We start from the raw sequence: 21601 nt of genomic DNA, 5'->3' as shown, positions 1-21601 counted from the left end.
TGTTTAACCCCGATGCCTGAAACAACGCGAGGTGAGGATATTGCCAAAGTTTTTAAGGAGTGTTTTGATGAGCAAGGCATTGACATTACAAAGATTTTTGCTGTGACAACTGATGGTGCGCCAGCTGTGGTTGAGAAACACAGGGGCGCTGTTACCTTAATTGAGGAACAAGTTGGCGATCCCATCATGAAACTACACTGTATAATACACCAAGAAAACCTGTGTTCCAAGATTTCAAATTCAGATCTTCATGACGTCATGCCCACAGTGGCAAAAGTCGTGAACTTTATAGTTAAGCGATCTCCTTTGACTCACCGCCAATTCCAGTCTCTGCTCGAGGAGCTGGATAGCTCATGCAAAGACATCCCGCTCCACTGTGCTGTCAGATGGCTTAGCTGTAGAAAGGATCTGGAATGATTTGTGGATTGTTTTGATGTGGTAAAAAAATTCCTGGCAAAAAAGGGGCAAAGCCATTCCGAACTCCAAGATGAGAAGTGGGTTGAAAATTTTTTCTTTCTCGCTGATATAACGGGACACCTCAACGAGTTTAATGTCAAACTGCAGGGATCCGGACAAACTGTTTTAGATATGCGTGACACGTGGGAAGCTTTCGTTCAAAAACTGGCAGTTTTTTCCAGCAATGTTGAAACTTCCACGTTCTGCTACTTCAAACGCCTCAGGGAGCTGTCCGCTCAGCGCAGCATCAGCACCTCGGAAATACACGGGTACGTCCAAAGACTCAAGAAAGAATTCTGAACGGGTTTTCTGGACTTTCAGGTGTATGGACCGATGTTTTCTTTTCTTATCAAGCCAGAAAGCTTTAATGAGCAGCTGGATTTGTCTCTTTTTAAATGGCTAGACACAGATGACATGGAAATGCAGCTGATTGAACTGAAAAGCTCGACTGTGTGGGTGACAAAGTTCGCAGAACTACGAACACAGCTAGAATCCACAGCTGCGCGTGAACCTGGAGCTTGCATCTTCACTTGCTGGACATCACTACCAGACAAGTTTAACTGTCTTAAGAACATTGCACAGGCCCTATTGACAGTATTTGGCTTTACCTATCTGTGTGAGCCAATTTTCTCTCACATGAAGAGTGTCCTTAGCGCCTCCCGTTGCCGTCTGACTGCCGGACACTCAGAGACCTGTGTGCTCCTTAAAGTTACAAAATGTGACCCCCAGATAACACAACTGGCAAATACAAAGCAGGGACAGGGATCACATTAACATGCATATCCCTGTATAAACAAATGTCATATTAGCCCAGTATTTTTTCTTTCTAAAAGTTCAGATAGAGCACTGGACTCACCAACACGCCTCAGTCACACACAGAGAATCCAGATCATGGGAACTGAAAAAGTCCAGAAGAATAAAAGTTTTGTTTAAAGGGATCTGGCATTTACCAGGCCAATCGCTGCAGGAGCTGGAGCTGCAGCACGGGGTTCAGTAAGTTGAGAAACCAGACGCAGCGATCTCAGGTTTCAATAATGTTCACAGCGGAGGTTTAGCCTGGGAGGGCATGGGCAGTGAGGCTGAGGACCATGATCAAAGCTGACCACAGGCACCAAGCAGGCATCAAGAGGATCCAGGAAATGCCAAGACACAAACAATCTTGGGAATAATCCATGCCCTGGTTGGAAAACAGCAGAACAAATCCTTAGAGAAACCTTTACCTTCACCAGCTGACTGCTTTGTTTACCCCTGTGACGATGACGTTTTCGCCAGGAAGGTAGCGTGGGAACGTGGTACAGGTACCCTGCATTATTTATTAATCTAATTGCCCTGTCTTGTCTGCTTTATAATTATTGTTTGTGTATTACTTTTGCATGTGTTTCACCAGACCGCTACACAATAGCTCATATAAGGTAATAGTAAAGCACAGTATAATATGTGCAGTGTTTTCTGATTCAAGATTTGCTTTATTTTTCCCATGCCAGTTTCCCCCTAACATAAGTAATGTGTGGTTTCCAAGAGACCTGGAAAACTCTTTCTCTTATACCACAAATCCAAATGTCTTTAATTCTTTGAACCTCTCATGATCTTACAGTTTATTTACTTGACCACATCCCCACTAAACTATTTAAACCTATATCTCATTAATTTAATTAAGTTAATTGTACAAGTCACCATCAAATTCAAGATTTACCAAGTAGATTTTTTGTCCCCACTACTGTTCAGCATAAGCCTGAACCCCTCGATAAGCTCATCAACAAGACTAGCTCCATATACTGACAATGGAATGAAGCCATTGTCAACCATCCTCTACTACCTACATGAATGATATCAAGTTATATGCCAGGAGTGAATAAGACATCAGTTCAGTTATCCACACCATTAGGATCTACAGACATGATAGCACAATATCATTCGGACTGGAGAAGTGTAGTTGGATGGTAACTAAGAGTGGGACAGTAGTCAGAACTGAGGGGACTGCACTATAAGAAGGCAACACTGCAGACATCGAGGATAGCTACAAGTACCTGGGAGTCCCACAGGAAAATTGGTTGGCAGTAGCTCAGGAGGTAGAGCAAGTCCTCTACTGATCAGAAGGTTGGTATTTTAATTTGGGTCCCCCAGTCTGCATGCCAAAAATCCCTGAGCAAGATATTAACCCTAAGTTGCTCTATGTTGCATCCAGAGGAAAGTGCTCGTGTGAATGGGTGAATGTGGCATGTTGTATTAAAGCACTTTGAGTGCTCCAGAAAAGTAGAAATGTGCTATATAAGAATCAGCTCATTCACCATTTACCAAATGGAAACCATAAAGAGGCAATTAGGAAAGCTGCAACAACCAAATATTTGCAGAGAGTATGGCAAGTTGTAAGGAGCTGAATGAGAAGAACAATACCTGGGCAATCAACACCTGCAGAAACCTGAGAGAGAAGAGGAGCAAGGAGACGAACAATCATGGAAGGACAGATCCCTGCACAGTATGTACCACCGGCAGATAGAAGACATGGCTGACATCCAGAAATCCTATCAGTGGCTGGACGAGGCTGGACTGAAAGACAAAACATAGAGGTATGAATCATGGCAGCACTGGAACAAGCTCTAAGCAAAAGATCCATAAACACTTAGGTCGTGTCCAAATTCATGGGCTGCATCCTCCTGAGGCCGCATTTGTAGACCAATTATGTCACAGCGACGTGCCGAAGGCTGTCCAAATTCGTAGACTCCTCCGAATGCAGCCGACAAATGCGTCCTCCTTTTTCCCGAATTTGAAGGATGGGTCGGGTGTGTCCTTCGTGACCTACCATATCACAGCCAAACTCCAGTTTCCAACAATGGCGGCCGTTACTAAGTTTTAAAATTACTCTTACTAATCTTTCTGGGTCACAAAATAAACTTTTAACATATTTTCAGGCAAGAAAGTAGCTGTGTAAACATCAAATATCTGCTCGGTTTATCAAGATATCGCATATTTGCAAAAGTGCTTCGACGTTTTCGGAGACGTCTGCTACCCACCAGCTCGATAGCTAGCCGGTAGCTCGAGGGTTACTGATGCGGCCGAGAACGGCACAACTCCCGGCACATCATTTTCAGATCACCGCAGACTTTCACTACTCAGGTTAAACGTAATATATAAGTCACTTAGACAACCTAAAAATTTTATTGCTGGGCTTTTTTCAGTGTTTTATTTGTTCGTGAGTAAATCGGTTTGGCTGAGATTAAAGGTATTAGATTAGATTAGCTAGAATAAAACTTTATTAATCCCCTGGTGGTTTCCTCCTTGTTTTTTACACAGCTGAATAAACATCAAACAGAAAACTGATTAAACAGAAGTATGAGACAGTCGAGAATTTCCGCCAGTGTCCTGTTATATTTTAGATAGCAAGGAGCAGACGGCCGAGTTTATTAAACTCCACCGAGATAGCGGTGACGCTAATCAGAAGCCTAGACCGTCCAATTTCCCCAGCCGTTTACTTCCGGCCTACCCGACCTTCTGAGGACCCGGCCCACGTAGACCGCGAAGGTCCTCAGGAGGATGCAGCCCATGAATTTGGACATGACCTTAGTTCTACCACACCGGGTAAGACCCCTGGCAGACTGGCCTGAAACACTCCAGCACATAAGAGTAGAGTGCAAGATGCTAGCAGGCAGGACAAGTATACCAATTAACATTTGTGCAGCATATGTCCTTGAAGTCCAGAGGTCATCACCCAAGGTAGCTGAAAATGACCAAGCTAAGTGTGGGGATTCCTAATATAGACAGACAAACTGGTGATGGCTATCCAGCCAGAGATAATAGTGGTCGAAAAGCAGAGGGAGATGATTGTAGTGATAGATATAGCTATATCAAGTGTTAACAACACGAGGATGACTGAACGCGATAAGCTTGAGACTTGAGAAAATGTAGTGTGAAGGCAGTAGTGGTTTCCGTGGTTTCCGTGTTTTTTTTTTCTTTGCTTTTATACTAATCCTATACTAGTTCCAGGGATTTAAAACAAATGGATGGGCAAACAAAATGAAGTGCATAGGACTAAACGTCAAATCGTCAGATTCCCTGAAGTTGTTTACATGTTAGTAGAGAACTTAATGAGTCCCATAGAGGATGGAAGGTTTTCTGATAAAACAAAGCCACAAAACAGAGTCAATTACTTACCTTCTTAGTTCAGTGCAGGAAATATATTACTACAGTACTTTAAAGCATTGTTTATTTAATGGATGTTGAATTAAATGTAACATTGTTAACTCTTGGTGGGTTTGCAGAATTGCACAAATACAGATATCTTTATTTTGTGGTTATATTCACATTATATATTCTGATACTCTGCTTTAATTCCATTATAGTGTACCTTATTTGGACTTGCAAAAACCTTCATGAGCCAATGTATATTTTTATTGCAGCTTTGTTAATCAACTCTGTTCTTTACAGCATGATTATCTATCCGAAGCTCTTATCTGATGTTTTGTCTGAAAAACAGACTATATCGTATCCACTCTGTCTCTTCCAAGGATTCTCATATTACACCTCAGCTGTGTCAGAGTTTTTACTGTTGGCAGCAATGGCATATGACAGGTATGTGTCTATATGCAAACCCCTGCAATATCCAGTTATTATGAATAGAATAACTATTTATGTATGTGTGATTTTAGCTTGGCTTATACCTGCTTTTGAGATTGCAGTGTCATTTGTGAGACATGTTTACCCCACTTGCTGGTGTTAATCAACTTTTCCTGTTTTTTTTTCTTTGATATAATTATAGTTAGACTGGAATCTGATCTATCAAACACTGTACGCTTGACATTGACGTTTCAGTCAATTTTATTCCATCCTCTTTTAAATCCAATCATATATGGACTCAAAGTGAATGAAATTTTTAAACACATCAAGATGTTGTTGTGTCAGGTTTAACAACACTGGTATTACTGCACCATTATCAAATGTATGGGATTTCATTGTAATGTGAGTTAGTTAAAAGAGTTTCTTATCTCTGATTTGACATGCAAGATAGAAGGACAGAGATCAACATTTATATAAACGTTGATCTCTGTCCTTCTACTGACAACAAGACGATAAACATAATGGTCATAAAACAAAGATAAACAATTTCTTAAACTCTTGCTGGTAATGTTTGAAGTCTAAGCAGCTCATATGCCTGCGTTTCACATTTTTCCTTCTTTTTTGTCACAGGTTATCTTTTACTATTGTGGGTTGTAAGCGCAAAAAATAATTTAGTTAATTTAGTTAATCAATTGCTACCTCTCTCTCTCTCTCTCTCTCTCTCTCTATATATATATATATATATATATATATATATATATATATATATACCGCAGACATGAGCGAGACAGATAAATATGAAGGCATGCCGGCTCGGACGTCGCCCGGATCAACAAGGTCCGCGTCAGGTGTTGAGGAACCAGGGCACCCTGACGAAAAGTGGGCTACTGGAACAAGAAGGCATCGGTGGGCAAGAGACGAAAACAGGGCGTTGTTGGAATGCTACTACGCAAGTAACCCCGGCGGCAGGGGCTACATGAATAGGATGACGGACCTATGGATTCTTCGATACCCAACATCCACAGTGACGGCGAAACAACTAGTAGCTCAGTGTTCCAACATTCGAAAGAAGGGACTGCTCTCACAGCTAGAGATTGACGAGGTACAACACAAATGCTACGGCAAGGAGGAGTCAGGACGCCAGGTCAGGGGGGCGATTTCATCACCCCCACCCGAGATTGGGTACGTAGCCCCAAGTGCGATAGGAGAAGGACCGTTGAGTGCGAGAGGAATTGACCTGAAAAATAGGATCATGGCCAAGCTTGAAACCTGGATCCCCCGTAGCCGGTTACCAAGATTACGTGAAGTACCCTCAGAAGGTCTGCTAGATGATGTTAATGCAGCACTACGGACAATACCTACAACCACGATTACCGACACTAACAAGCTGATCTACAATACGGCAGCAGTGATCAGTGAGATGCTTGGCTACAAGTTGAACAGCGACAAGGGGCAGTACCCTCCATGGAGAAGGAGGCTAGAGGGCAAGATCAAAGTAGCACGGAGGGAGGTTAGCCAACTAACGGAGTTGCAGAAAGGTGCGACAAATAAGGTGCATAAGAAATACAGCAAGCTGTCCATACCTGAGGCCTTGGAAACTGCCAAGCAAAGACTCACAGCCTTGGCCAGCCGCTTGAGGAGGTACACCAGAGAGATAGAAGGCAGGAGAATAAACCAGCTGTTCTCCACAGAACCAGCAAAGGTGTACTCTCAGTGGCAAGGGAACAATAAGAGAACAGCACCACCAAGGCTGGAGACGGCGCAATACTGGAAGGGCATATGGGAAAAGGACGCAACCCATAACGGCAATGCTCAGTGGCTAGTGGATCTGAGGGCAGACCACAGCGACCTCCCTGAACAGGGTCCAGTAACCATCACAGTGGCAGATATCCAAGAAAGGGTCTCCAGTATGAAGAGTTGGACAGCACCAGGGCCCGACATGGTTCACGCCTACTGGCTAAAGAAGCTGACTGCACTCCACGAGCGTCTGGCAGCACAAATGAACCAGCTGCTAGTTAACGAGAGACACCCGGAATGGCTAACCGAAGGTCGGACGGTCCTGATCCCCAAGGACCCCAAGAAGGGACCGGTCCCCTCCAACTACCGACCAATAACCTGCCTCAGTACTACATGGAAGCTCCTGTCAGGCATCATATCGGCTAAGATGAACAGGCACATGGGTCAATACATGAGCGGGACACAGAAAGGAATTGGCAAGAATACCAGAGGTGCAAAACACCAGCTACTGGTAGACAGAACAGTCAGCCGAGACTGCAAGACCAGACTGACCAACCTGTGCACTGCCTGGATTGATTACAAGAAGGCCTATGACTCAATGCCCCACAGCTGGATACTGGAATGCCTAGAATTGTACAAGATCAATGGGACCCTAAGAGCCTTCATCAGGAACTCAATGGGGATGTGGCGTACAACACTAGAGGCCAACTCCAAGCCCATAGCACAAGTCACCATCAAGTGCGGGATCTACCAAGGAGATGCTCTGTCCCCACTGCTGTTCTGCATAGGCCTGAACCCCCTCAGTGAGATCATTAACAAGACTGGCTACGGATACCAACTACGGAACGGAGCAGTTGTCAGCCACCTCCTGTACATGGATGACATCAAGCTGTATGCCAAGAGTGAACGAGACATCGATTCACTGATCCACACTACCAGGCTATACAGCAATGACATTGGAATGTCGTTCGGACTGGAGAAGTGTAGTCGGATGGTAACAAAGAGAGGGAAGGTAGTCAGAACTGAGGGGATTGAACTACCAGAAGGAAACATTGCAGACATAGAGGACAGTTACAAGTACTTGGGGATCCCGCAGGCGAATGGGAACCATGAAGAGGCTGCTAGAAAGGCTGCAACCACCAAGTACCTGCAGAGGGTCAGGCAAGTCCTGAGGAGTCAGCTGAATGGTAAGAACAAGATCCGGGCCATCAACACGTACGCCCTGCCCGTGATCAGGTACCCTGCTGGGGTAATAGGCTGGCCAAAGGAGGAGATAGAAGCCACTGACATAAAGACAAGAAAGCTCCTTACCATGCATGGAGGGTTTCACCCCAAGTCCAGCACCCTGAGGCTGTACGCTAAGCGGAAGGAAGGGGGCCGGGGACTGGTGAGTGTCAGCACCACAGTCCAGGATGAGACAACGAACATCCAAGAATACATTGGGAAGATGGCCCCAACTGACCGAGTGCTCAGTGAATACCTCAGGCAGCAGAAACCCAAGAAAGAGGAGGGAGACGAGGAACCATCATGGAAGGACAGGCCCCTGCACGGTATGTACCACCGGCAGATAGAGGAGGTGGCTGATATCCAGAAATCCTACCAGTGGCTGGACAAAGCTGGACTGAAAGACAGCACAGAGGCACTAATCATGGCAGCACAAGAACAAGCTCTGAGCACAAGATCCATAGAGGCTGGGGTCTATCACACCAGGCAAGACCCCAGGTGCAGGCTGTGTAAAGATGCCCCAGAGACAATCCAGCACATAACAGCAGGGTGCAAGATGCTAGCAGGCAAGGCATACATGGAACGCCATAACCAAGTGGCCGGCATAGTGTACAGGAACATCTGTGCCGAGTATAACCTGGAAGTCCCGAGGTCAAAATGGGAGATGCCCCCAAGGGTGGTGGAGAATGACCGAGCTAAGATCCTGTGGGACTTCCAGATACAGACGGACAAAATGGTGGTGGCTAACCAACCGGACATAGTGGTGGTAGACAAACAGAAGAAGACGGCCGTAGTGATCGATGTAGCGGTTCCGAATGACAGCAATATCAGGAAGAAGGAACACGAGAAGCTGGAGAAATACCAAGGGCTCAGAGAAGAGCTCGAGAGGATGTGGAGGGTGAAGGTAACGGTGGTCCCCGTGGTAATTGGAGCACTAGGTGCGGTGACTCCCAAGCTAGGCGAGTGGCTCCAGCAGATCCCGGGAACAACATCGGAGATCTCTGTCCAGAAGAGCGCAGTCCTGGGAACAGCTAAGATACTGCGCAGGACCCTCAAGCTCCCAGGCCTCTGGTAGAGGACCCGAGCTTGAAGGATAAACCGCCCGCAGGGGCGTGCTGGGTGTTTTTTTTTTTTTTATTAGTACTGTGCAAAAGTTTCAGGCAGGTGAGAAAAAAATGCTGTAAATAAAGAATGCTCTCAAAAATGGAGGTGTTAATTATATATTTTCATCAATCAACATGGATGATCAACATGATCCATTTTCAGATAAATGTTTTTCAACTTTTTCATATTTTTTCATTTTTACTTTATTACTGATTCTTATTTGCAATATGCTACAAGTGCAACATAGATGGAATAAGTAGTAACACTTTATAACTGTTGCTTAAGGCCCTGCATCTTCATCTCTTGTCACATATTATTGTTCTCTGTGGGTTATAAACCAAACAGATGTATGTAGAAAAACAATCTTGAAAAGTACAATCCCAGTTACAAAAACTGGGGACACTGTGTAAAATGTAAAAACCAAAAAAACAAAACAAAACAGAATTTAATAATTTGCCATTCTCATAAACCCATATTTTACTCACAATAGAACATGAGAAACATATCAAATGTTTGTTTGCTTTAGGGCTAATACCTCATGATTGGCATTGCAAATTTCTGTTTTTTTCCATACTGTATAGAGTGTATTGTAGGTAAGTTTTGGAAGTAGAGTGTTACTCTGATACTATCAGATACAGCACTTCCTCACAAACCCTCACAGGAATGTGGCATTGATCATAAATCTGTTGTTATGGCATGCACTCTACACCCCTTCTTTAACTCTACAGGCCTGACCAGAGCATAAGAGGTGGTTGTCATGGTAACGAGGGTGTTGCCTGCAAAAGGGCGTCTCCATATAGCGAGATGCCCAGAGAGCTGCAGAAGAAGAAACATGAGCTAGTATGAGACCTAAGGCCACTCTCAGCTCATTTGACCAATCATGTTAACATTCAGTTTCTTTGATTCATAAAAGTGTATACCGCCCTGGCACAGTGCCTTTGTCTCTGAGCCAGAGAAAGGAGATCCATGGCGCCATGTAAAACAATTAAAAATTCTAAATATTTCGATGATAAATTGTGAAAACTTAAAATTGGAGCATATTGTCTTCTCTCTCATAAAAAAGCCCTCAACAGTTTCTTAGTTTAGCTTTCAATTCAATTCAATTCAATTCAACAAAAGTCGCCTCAAGGCGCTTCATAAATACAGAGAAAAACCCAACAATCATATGACCCCCTATGAGCAAGTACTTTGGTGACAGTGGGAAGGAAAAACTCCCTTTTAACAGGAAGAAACCTCCGGCAGAACCAGGCTCAGGGAGGGTCGGCCATCTGCTGCGACCGGTTGGGGTGGGAGAAGGAAAACAGCATAAAGACATGCTATGGAAGAGAGACAGAGGTTAATAACAGATATGATTCAATGCATCTCTCGGCTGGCCTGGGAACGCCTTGGTATTCCCCCGGATAAGCTGGAGGAGGTGGCTGGGGAGAGGGAGGTCTGGGCCTCTTTGCTTAGGCTGCTGCCCCCGCGACCCGGCCCCGGATAAAGCGGATGAAGATGGATGGATGATTCAATGCAGAGAGGTCTATTAACACATAGTGAGTGAGAAAGGTGACTGGAAAGGAAAAACTCAATGCATCATGGGAAAACCCGGCAGCCTACGTCTATTGCAGCATAACTAAGGGAGGATTCAGGGTCACCTGGTCCAGCCCTAACTATATGCTTTAGCAAAAAGGAAATTTTTAAGCCTAATCTTAAAAGTAGAGATAGTGTCTGTCTCCCGAATCCAAACTGGAAGCTGATTCCACAGAAGAGGGGCCTGAAAACTAAAGGCTCTCCCTCCCATTCTACTTTTAAATACTCTAGGAACAACAAGTAGGCCTGCAGAGTGAGAGCGAAGTGCTCTAATAGGGTGATATGGTACTAGAAGGTCATTAAGATAAGATGGGGCCTGATTATTTAAGACCTTGTATGTGAGGAGCAGGATTTTGAATTCAATCCTGTATTTAACAGGAAGACAATGAAGGGAAGCCAAAACAGGAGAAATATGCTCTCTCTTTCTAGTCCCTGTCAGCACTCTTGCTGCAGCATTTTGGATTAGCTGAAGGCTTTTCAGGGAGTTTTTTGGACATCCTGATAATAATGAATTGCAGTAGTCCAGCCTGGAAGTAATAAATGCATGAACTAGTTTTTCAGCGTCACTCTGAGACAGGATATTTCTAATTTTAGAGATGTTGCGCGAATGGAAGAAAGCAGTCTTACATATTTGTTTAATATGTGCGTTGAAGGACATGTCCTGGTCAAAAATGACTCCAAGGTTCCTCACAGCATTACTGGAGGCCAAGGTAATGCCATCCAGAGTAAGAATCCAGAGTAAGATACCATATTTCTAAGATTTTCAGGGCCGAGTACAATAACTTCAGTTTTATCTGAATTAAGAAGCAGAAAGTTAGCGGCCATCCAGGTCTTTATGTCTTTAAGACATTCCTGCAGTTTTGGTGTGTGTTATCTGGCTTCATGGCTTCATGGGTGTCATCTGCATAGCAGTGAAAATGTATGCTATGTCTTGTAATGATGCTGCCTAAGGGAAGCATGTATAATTTAAACAGAATTGGTCCTAGCACTGAACCCTGTGGAACTCCATAATTGACTTCAGTGTGTGAAGAGGACTCTCCATTTACATGAACAAATTGGAGTCTATTAGATAGATATGATACAAACCACTGCAGTGCAGTACCTGTAATACCTACAGTATGTTCTAATCGCTCTAATAGGATATTATGGTCGACAGTATCGAACGCTGCACTGAGGTCTAGCAGGACAAGCACAGAGATGAGTCCACTGTCAGAGGCCACAAGAAGATCATTTGTAACCTTCACTAAAGCTGTTTCTGTGCTGTGATGAGCTCTGAAACCTGACTGAAACTCTTCAAATAAACCATTCCTCTGCAGATGATCTGTTAGCTGTTTGACAACTACTCTTTCAAGGATTTTTGATATGAAAGGAAGGTTGGAGATTGGCCTATAATTAGCTAAGACTGCTGGGTCTAGAGATGGCTTTTTGAGTAAAGGTTTAACTACAGCCACCTTGAAGGCCTGTGGTACATAGCCGATTATTAGAGATAGGTTGATCATATTTAAGATCAAATAATTAATTAATGGCAGGACTTCTTTGAGCAGTTTTGTAGGAATGGGGTCTAAAAGACACGTTGATGGTTTGGAGGAAGTAATTATGACTTAACTCAGAAAGATCAATTAGAGAAAAAGAGTCTAACCTAACATCAATGGTACTAAGAGTAGCTGTAGATAATATTACATCTGTGGGATGATTTTTGGTAATTTAATCTTTAATCTTTCTTGTTCTTATATTCTTCTGATTATGCAGTTTATCCCTGTTGATTCAGGTTTATTTTAGGGTATTTAGTTTACTTTAGCTTTTCTCAGTCTGTCTTGTCCTCAGTGTCTTGTCTCCATTTTAGTGTACCTCCTTGTGTCACTCTCTCGCTCTCTCGCTCTGTCTTGCTCACTTTGCCTCTCTGTGTGACCCTCATTCTCTCTCTCTTTCTCTCTCTCTCTCTCTGTCTATCACTCTCCCTCTCTCGCGGTCTCTCTCTATTTCTCTCGCTCTAGGTCTTACTCATATCTCTGTGTTTTGTCTCTCTTACCTGTTCCCATGTTCCTCTCTTTTTGTGTTTTGTCCTTGTCTCTCTAGTCTGTCATGTTGCAGTGTTCCCTAATCCCTGTCCTAGTGTGACGTTCATATGTTCGTGCTACTTGCTGTTTTATTTCGATACTCCTTGTCTCTCATTATATCTTATTTGTTTCTGCTGTGTTTCCCAGCTGTCTCCACTCGTCTATTCTTCCCCTTGTGTATAAATTTTCTCAGTGGCCTCTTGACCCTTGTCCGAGTCTCTTCTCATCAGTTTTTGTGTCTCTCAGGGTCCATGTCCCTAGTATTTTCCCAGTTTAGGTTATTTGTTTGTTTGTTTGTTTGGTTGGTTGGGGGATTTTTTTGTACCTTAATGTTCAGCCTAAATAAACAGCTCGCTTTTTGCTAAGTAGTTCCTTTTCTCCTGTGTTTGGGTCTTCTCACCACCTCACACAGGTCAGCCATAGGTCCTGTCACGGCTGGCGGAGGGAGCCGTGTGGTGTGGAGGAAAAGGAGGACCCAAAATGCAGCAAACTGATGATACGAGTGACGTTTTATTTACAGGGTGGTAGTGGCAAAAACAGGCAATGAAGCACGAGTAATTATAAACGGAAACCTAAACTGGGAGAAACTAAGTGACAAACCTGGGACCATACAAAGGGGTGCGGGGCAGAGAGACGCAGAGACAGGAACACCATAGAACGCAGATGAATGTAGATTAACGCAGTGATACATGGATGAACGCAGACGAGCCGACAACAAACACAGACCGACACCCACTAAATATACACACACAAGGTAATCAGGTAATCGCACACAGGAGGGAAGAACAGCTGATCTGAATACACATGATGACTGGAGGACACAAGCTGAACACAATGACAACAGACACAGACTTTCAGAACAAAACAGGAAATCTAGAACCCGAACCGGACACAAGGGGGGAGGACACAGAATAACTAGACAGAGGGAAATAATCACAAAACAAAACGCTGGGTCAACGTGGAGGCAGTTCAGGGGGCCGACCGTGCACACGGCAGCGGCGGCAACAGGGAAACCGTTCAGGGGACCGACCGTGCACACGGCAGTGGCGGCAACAGGGAAACCGTTCAGGGGGCCGACCGTGCGGACGGCAGCGGCGGCAACAGGGAAACCGCTCAGGGGGCCGACCGTGCGGACGGCAGCGGCGGCGATGACACAAGTCAGGCGGCCGACCGTGCGGACGGCAACGGCGGCGATGACACAAGTCAGGCGGCCGACCGTGCGGACGGCAACGGCGGCGATGACACAAGTCTGGAGGCCGACCGCGCGGAAGGCAGCGGCGGCGTCTAGGAGGTCGTCCATGTTGACGATGACGCTCCACCAGCGGCCTGGCAGATGACCGCCGATGTCGAGGCGGCAGTTTGGGACCCGAAGGTGGCGTGGCCGTCGCAGCACCAGACGAGACCGAAGCAGCGGCTGGACCAGACGAGACCGAAGCAGCGGCTGGACCAGACGAGGCAGCTGAAGAGGATGCTGAAGCAGAAGCCGGACCAGGCGATGCTGACGAGGATGCTGGAGCCGGACCAGGCGATGCTGACGAGGATGCTGGAGCCGGACCAGGCGATGCTGAAGACACGAAGGCTGGAGCCGGACCAGGCGAGGCTGAAGCAGAGGCCGGACCAGGCGAGGCTGAAGCAGAGGCCGGACCTGGCGAGGCTGAAGCAGTGGCTGGACCAGGCGACGGCGTGGGTGAAGCAGTGGCTGGACCAGGCGACAGCGTGGGTGAAGACACAGAGGCCGCAGCTGGCGAGGATGGAGACACAGAGGCTGCAGCTGGTGGCGATGATGGGTCTTGGGGCTGGACGGGCTCCTCGGGCCCCCCAGCTGACGAGACAGGAGGCTGGCTAGGTTCTCCTGAACCTCCAGCTGACGAGTCTTGAGGCTGGATGGGCTCCTCGGGCCCCCCAGCTGACGAGACAGGAGGCTGGCTAGGTTCTCCTGAACCTCCAGCTGACGAGTCTTGAGGCTGGACGGGCTCCTCGGGCCCCCCAGCTGACGAGACAGGAGGCTGGCTAGGTTCTCCTGAACCTCCAGCTGACGAGTCTTGAGGCTGGACGGGCTCCTCGGGCCCTCCAGCTGGCGAAGCAGGAGGCTGGACGGGCTCCTCGGGCCCCCCAGCAGGCGAAGGAGGAGGCTGGACGGGCTCCTCGGGCCCCCCAGCGAAAACTGTCTCTGGACCAGTGGGCACCGGGGCCCCTGGAACACACAGGTCAGAACCAGTAGGCGCACGGGCCTCTGGCAGGCACAGTTCAGAACCAGCAGGCGCATGGGCCTCTGGCAGGCACAGAACAGAACCAGCAGGCGCACGGGCCTCTGGCAGGCACAGAACAGAACCAGTAGGCACACGGGCCTCTGGCAGGCACACGGGCCTCTGGCAGGCACAGAACAGAACCAGTAGGTACACGGGCCTCTGGCAGGCACAGAACAGAACCAGTAGGCACACGGGCCTCTGGCAGGTACGGGTCAGAACCAGCAGGCACACGGGCCTCTGGCAGGAACAGATCAGATCCAGCAGGCGCACGGGCCTCTGGCAAACACAAGGCAGACTGCAGCTGCACAGAGCATTGACCCAGCTCAGGCAGCGACAGCCGGATGCAGTCCTCAGCTGGCTTCTTAATCTCCAGGGGTCCAGAGTCGGCCGGGGGCTGGGACCCAGCCTCTGGGGAGGCCCTGGAGTGCGTCACAGTCTCTGGGCTGGCCAGCTGTTGCGGACTGACAACTGCGTTATGTGGTGTGTCTCTCTGCTTGACATGAACAGGTGTAAAACAGCGCTTTTCCGGTTGGACGGACTGGACTTGTAGTACAGGCGGAGCTGGTGTAGATGGTGGCTGAATAGGTGGCTGAGCTGATAATAAAGCTGATGAGTCTCTTGCCAACTGAGCTATTGACTGAGCTATGGATTGTAACCAAGTGTCTAATAGGTCTGGCTGTGACTGTAAAGGAGGTGGCGATTGAGTGGCTAACAGAGCTAGTGGCTGCTGGGCGGCTAACTGAGCTACCTGCTGGGCAGCTGGCTCAACAAACACAGCCCCGGAATAAACAGTCATTCGAGCTGGCGAAACAGACGGAGTGTCTTTTCCATTCACCACAGCCGGCAGTTCCGAAGTCCTACTCTCCGGCTGTGGGGCGACGCGCCGACGGCGCGATCGTCGCTTCCTCCCGGGCGAAACCTCCGGCGGGCCGGGCAAAACCTCCGGCGGGCCGGGCAAAACCTCCGGCGGGCTGGGTTGGGAAGCGGTAGCGGCTGGAGGGCGAAGGTGCAGCTCATGAAGGAGGAAGTCCCGTGCCAGCGGGTGAAGCGAGTCTAGCAGCCAGGAGTGTGCAGAGAGTAGCTGCTGTAGCCTGGCTTCTACAGCGCGGTGGAACTCTTCTTCCTCCTGCTCGAGCCACAGGTTTACCAACCTTGCGACCGTGTCGGTTACCTCCTCCCGAAACTCCTGGGTAGGTGCGAATGCTGCTGGGTCCATGTTGGTCGGCTCGAACTGTCACGGCTGGCGGAGGGAGTCGTGTGGTGTGGAGGAAAAGGAGGACCCAAAATGCAGCAAACTGATGATACGAGTGACGTTTTATTTACAGGGTGGTAGTGGCAAAAACAGGCAATGAAGCACGAGTAATTATAAACGGAAACCTAAACTGGGAGAAACTAAGTGACAAACCTGGGACCATACAAAGGGGTGCGGGGCAGAGAGACGCAGAGACAGGAACACCATAGAACGCAGATGAATGTAGATTAACGCAGTGATACATGGATGAACGCAGACGAGCCGACAACAAACACAGACCGACACCCACTAAATATACACACACAAGGTAATCAGGTAATCGCACACAGGAGGGAAGAACAGCTGATCTGAATACACATGATGACTGGAGGACACAAGCTGAACACAATGACAACAGACACAGACTTTCAGAACAAAACAGGAAATCTAGAACCCAAACCGGACACAAGGGGGGAGGATACAGAATAACTAGACAGAGGGAAATAATCACAAAACAAAACGCTGGGTCAACGACCCAGGACCATGACAGGTCCAGACAAATTAGTTAATCTGTGCTACATAGTAGAAGTGTGCTTAAATTAAAAACAGTAAACAGAAAAAAATTCCAATTAACCAATCACATCTTCATGGATAAACCAGCTGACATATAACAGGTTTGTACTGGTTAATTGGTTAAGTCACGCCCAAGTAAATAGGTCATTAATGGTGAAGACAGAGTGAGGACACATAATCCCCACCTGTCTTAAAATAATACATGCATGACATACATCAGATTACAAAGAAAAGCATTTAATGAAAAAGAAGTCAGTGCAGTCATTAGATTAAAAAGCAAGAGGACATCATCACATGGAAAAACATTTGTGGAAAGGTCCTCATTTATCAATGGAGAACTACGAAGTGTCAGTTTGCTTCCTTGCAGCAATGGTGGGATATTGGTAAAATAGAAATTCAGCAGTTCTGTGTTCAATACACATAAGTGAGATGGTAAAATCTATATAAAAAATTAGAGACTGATGTAGTGGATCTTCAAAATTTGAGTGAGTCCACAGGAGATCGAGACCATTTTCAGGCACTCAAAAGTAAAAACGCTGTTTTGGGTGATGTGCTAGGGTTTAGAGCACAGGCCGCCCTGGTCCATTCATGTTTTCAAATGTTGCTGAAATGGATGCTCCCTCAGAATTCTTCTTTAGTTTGGAAAAAAACAATGGACAGAATCGTCGTATTCACTGTATTCAATCTGAGGATGGGAAAGAGCTGACTGAACCCACTGAATTACAGAAAAAGGCTGCTGATTATTTTTCAAAGCTGTATGTCAGTGAGTTTAGAGAAGATTCCGTGGCTAGTGAAGAGTTTCTCAGTAACTTGCCAGAGGTCTCAGAGCAAGACAGTATCGTGTTGGAGCCTGCCTCAACTCTGCAAGAACTGCAGGAAGCTTTGTCGAGTATGGAAAATGGTAAAGCTCCTGGAATAAAGTTAAAAGGTAAAAATCATACGCCTTGGAGAGAACATTTTAAGGTTGGTTTTGATGTGACACCTGTATGGGGGATGCTGTACAAGCCACCATTGACTAAGAACACAGGTGATTTACAGTGGCGAATTTTACATGGTATCAGTGCGGTTAATGCTCTTATAATGATAATAATAATGGATTGCATTTATATAGTGCTTTTCGGGACCCCTCAAAGCGCTTTACAATACCACTATTCATTCACTCTCACATTCATACACTGGTGAAGGCAAGCTACAATTGCCTTCACCAGTTGCCTCTTGTGTCCATCATGGGGTTTCAGATAAATGTCCTTTTTGTTCAATGAGAGAAACTATTTTTCATTGTTTCGTACAGTGTTTCAGGTTAATGGATTCATTTTCAGTACTTAATGGTATTTGGAAATCCTTTGTAGAATTTAATTTTTTTTTACAAAAGAGTGGGGTTTTTTTTGGCTTTTCATATGACAAAAGGAAAAAGAAAAAGGGACGATGTATCATTTTTTTCTTGGGTCAAGCAAAGTTGGTAATTTACTTGAGTAGAAAATATAAGATTTATAATGGACGAAATATTGATTGTGTAGAGCTCTTCAAGAGTATGTTAAGAGCAAGAGTAATGTTAGAGTATAAATATTATTTCAAAATGGATGGCCTGGATGTTTTTCAAAATCTTTGGGACTATAAAGGTAGTCTCTTTACTTTAAATAACTCTGAACTTTTATTTAGCAATGTGTTGGTTTGAGCAGAATTTTTGTATGATTCACTATTAAGTGAATAAATGTGTTTTTGAAAATCAATCTCTCCTGCTTGCCTGGGCGCAGCTCATTGTGGGCTCTCCCTCTTGACCCATGCACCTGCGGTGATTGCCTCCATCTGTTGCTGATCTGCTGGAGCTCCGTATGAGTGTTCGGCACGAAGCAGTCTTCGCTGGAACATTGAATCACAGCTTGAGCAAACTCTCTCTGTGTATTTTGCCTGTTGGATCTAATCGTGCTCTCTGTGTACACATTTCCCCGGAGCTGGTGATGTACCCTTCCCTGTGATCCCTGAGTGTGGCAGCATGAGTAGCGGCGGTTATTGTGCTGAAGAGGAGAGCGCGTGTGTGGATTCCCGTTTTGTAAATAAACTGTCACCTTTTGCTTGCCAGAACTCCGGCTGCAGGTGTGTCCATTGGTTAGCCATGACAGCCCATACTTAATGTCAACACAAATAAGTAGAATAGGTTTAAAAATGATGTAGTGAACTGACAGTAGTCTCTTTTTACATAAGGTATAGCCTGTGGCTAAGGGATCAGAGGTAAGATAAAAACACATGAGAAGAAAAGTAAATTTAACAAATCAGTGATCTGTGAATTCATTTTTTTTTGTCTTTAAATTCAATAAAGCTGCTTTACACTTTTCATCTCCCAGCATTCAGCACTTCAGACACTCAACACCCCACCCAGACGACAGCCTTACCATGACCTGATGAGAAGGATGGATGACCAAAGGACAAACTGGAGAGTGGTGCTGTTTTCGAACTATGTAAGTTATCACCTCACATTGACTAAAAACTGTCTTGAAGACTAAATTCTTCCAGTAGTTGGTATAAATCATGGTTTGATGTCAGCAGCACTGTAGGTTTAAGTTTATTTATAGTTTTCATGTGTGTATGTTGGATTTAAATTGTGTTTAACAACATACTGCAACTACCAACAATGAAAATCTGTTTTGTGTTCAAATGACAACTTTCTTGTGTTATTGCTTTGCAGGGCAGTGTCTTTAGCAATCCTGGAACAGCTGAGAGTGGACAGAGCTGCACAGAGGACCAAAGATCCACTCTCAGCACTTTATATCTGACCGGCCCCAGCACCACCCCTCTTCACCCAACGTGAGGAGGGTCCTGACCCCGCCTGCACAGCGGGAGTTGTGGACATCCATTTCTATGTCAGTGAGTTTAGGAACCTCCTCACACACACACGGATGTACACCGTCACTAGAAGATGTCTCCATTGCATCAGCAGGATGTAAGCATTTATACAATACTGCAGTTTGTGATATTTCATACATGTTTTTATCTCTTCAGTTAAAACTAGGAGATATAAAATAAACCAATTTTCACAATATTTTCTGTGTATTTCTTTTACAAAAAGTTATTTGGAGCATCATTGCAACCTGTCAGATTTTTATCGAGGATTTAGAAAGTTGTTGGTGGCTTGAGTGTGTACAGTGGGGAGTTGTTTTTGTCACATGGTGAAAGTGACCTGATGGGGAGCAAAAAGGCAAACTGAACAATTTGGTCTTGCTCGAGCTACTGATGAATCTTTATCAATGATTGTTAAGTTTTCCAACCACATTTTATCCCGATGGTCAAAGGCTTACATCTTTATGGTCACCAACGTACTTCTGTAATTAATCAGTAACCAATTTATTACTTTAATTTACACTGGGGGCATTAATGAACATAAATCGGATTTAACCAGATTATGTGTTTAGGTCAAGAGACACAGAGTATCTTTAAGAGGCTCTTCTTGAATGTCTAATCACAATGTTTGTGTTTGACTGCAGCATCACTGCAGCAGAGTGGGTATAACACAAGGCCACAGTCATGTGGTACTAAGTGAATAAAATACCCTTAAACAAAGTAAGAGGGATGTGGCTGAGGTTATCAGGATGACTGCTCCATAGATTTCCTGCCTGATGCTCTTTTGCCTTCCAGATATCAGTACAATTTTTAAACCCAAATAGGTCACTTAAAGTATCTTAACCTGTGTGCAAACCTGGTAAAGACCTATAGTAAACGTTTGACCTCTGTTATTGCCAACAAAGGTTATGTTACAAACTATTGAGTTGTATTTTTGTTATTGACCAAATACTTATTTTCCACCCTGGGCCCTGTGCTTCGTACGTCGCTTACTACATCCAAGATCAAATGAAACATCCAAGACCAAATCATCGCGCTAACTCTGAGCTCGCTATTCCGGTTCCCCGAACACACCTGTTGTTGACGATTAGTATAGCTGGATGAAGTAATGTGAGATCACTGGGTGGCCCAACAGGGGCTACGCATCGATAGTAGAAACATTGATCGGCAACCCTTTGATTGGTCGGCGAAAATGTCGAAGGAGCGCGCTCGGTATTTTTCGGCAGCAGAGCAAGAACTCTTGAGTGAGGGATTTCAGGAGTTTCAGAGTTTAATTAAAACGCAAGGGAACACTGCAAAGGCTGCAAAAGCAAGGAGAGAGGGCTGGCAGAAAGTTGCTGACAAATCAAACTCGTAAGTAATTCAATAATAACAATAATAATGGAGTGGATTTATATAGCGCTTTTCAAGGCACCCAAAGCGCTTTACAATGCCACTATTCATTCACTCTCACATTCACACACTGGTGGAGGCAGCTACGGTTGTAGCCACAGCTGCCCTGGGGCAGACTGACAGAAGCCAGGCTGCCATATTGCGCCATCGGCCCCTCTGGCCAACACCAGTAGGTGGTAGGGTAGATTTATCATATCACACCATATTATCCAATATTATATTACATTATATTATATTATAATATGTTATATTATATCCCCTTTCACATTAGAGCCACAACAGGACCCACTAGAACATGGGAACAAGTAAAAGTGAAATATAAGAATATTCTACAGAATGGTAATATTTATCACTTATATTGCTTGTCGTCTCTTGGAAAGAGACCCTGGAATACTCTGTTTGTTTGTTCATAACAGCAACCAAGAAAAGGGCAGAGCAAAAAAAAAGACAGGTGGTGGTCCTGCACCCCCTCGTCAACAAGTTGGTTAAGTAAATAATACCCTCACGGGAAAATCGATATCTCTCTATGAGCACACTGTCGCGCTGAGCTAAAGGATCCTGTCTGTCCCGCAATATACGCTGAATTCTGAGGACTCTCCTTATCAATCTTGCACCTTCCG

General features: G+C 45.5%; 1 protein-coding gene across 1 annotated transcript; it reads left to right on the top strand.

Annotated features, from left to right (window-relative positions):
* Positions 1-640: 640 nt before the first annotated feature.
* LOC308410465 (olfactory receptor 10J4-like) lies at positions 641-5358 on the top strand (the record flags this gene model as incomplete). The annotated part of the gene is made up of 3 exons (XM_080903802.1): positions 641-725; positions 4713-5083; positions 5263-5358. The coding sequence occupies 3 exons, from the start codon at positions 641-643 to the stop codon at positions 5356-5358; spliced, it is 552 nt and encodes a 183-aa protein (XP_080759928.1).
* Between the last annotated feature and the right edge of the window lie 16243 nt (positions 5359-21601).

This window comes from Rhamphochromis sp. 'chilingali' (assembly GCF_963969265.1).
Source record: "Rhamphochromis sp. 'chilingali' genome assembly, chromosome: 14".
Lineage (NCBI taxonomy): Eukaryota > Metazoa > Chordata > Actinopteri > Cichliformes > Cichlidae > Rhamphochromis > Rhamphochromis sp. 'chilingali'.
The sequence above is the reverse complement of the archived record's forward strand: the minus strand, read 5'-3'. Positions and strand labels throughout refer to the sequence as shown.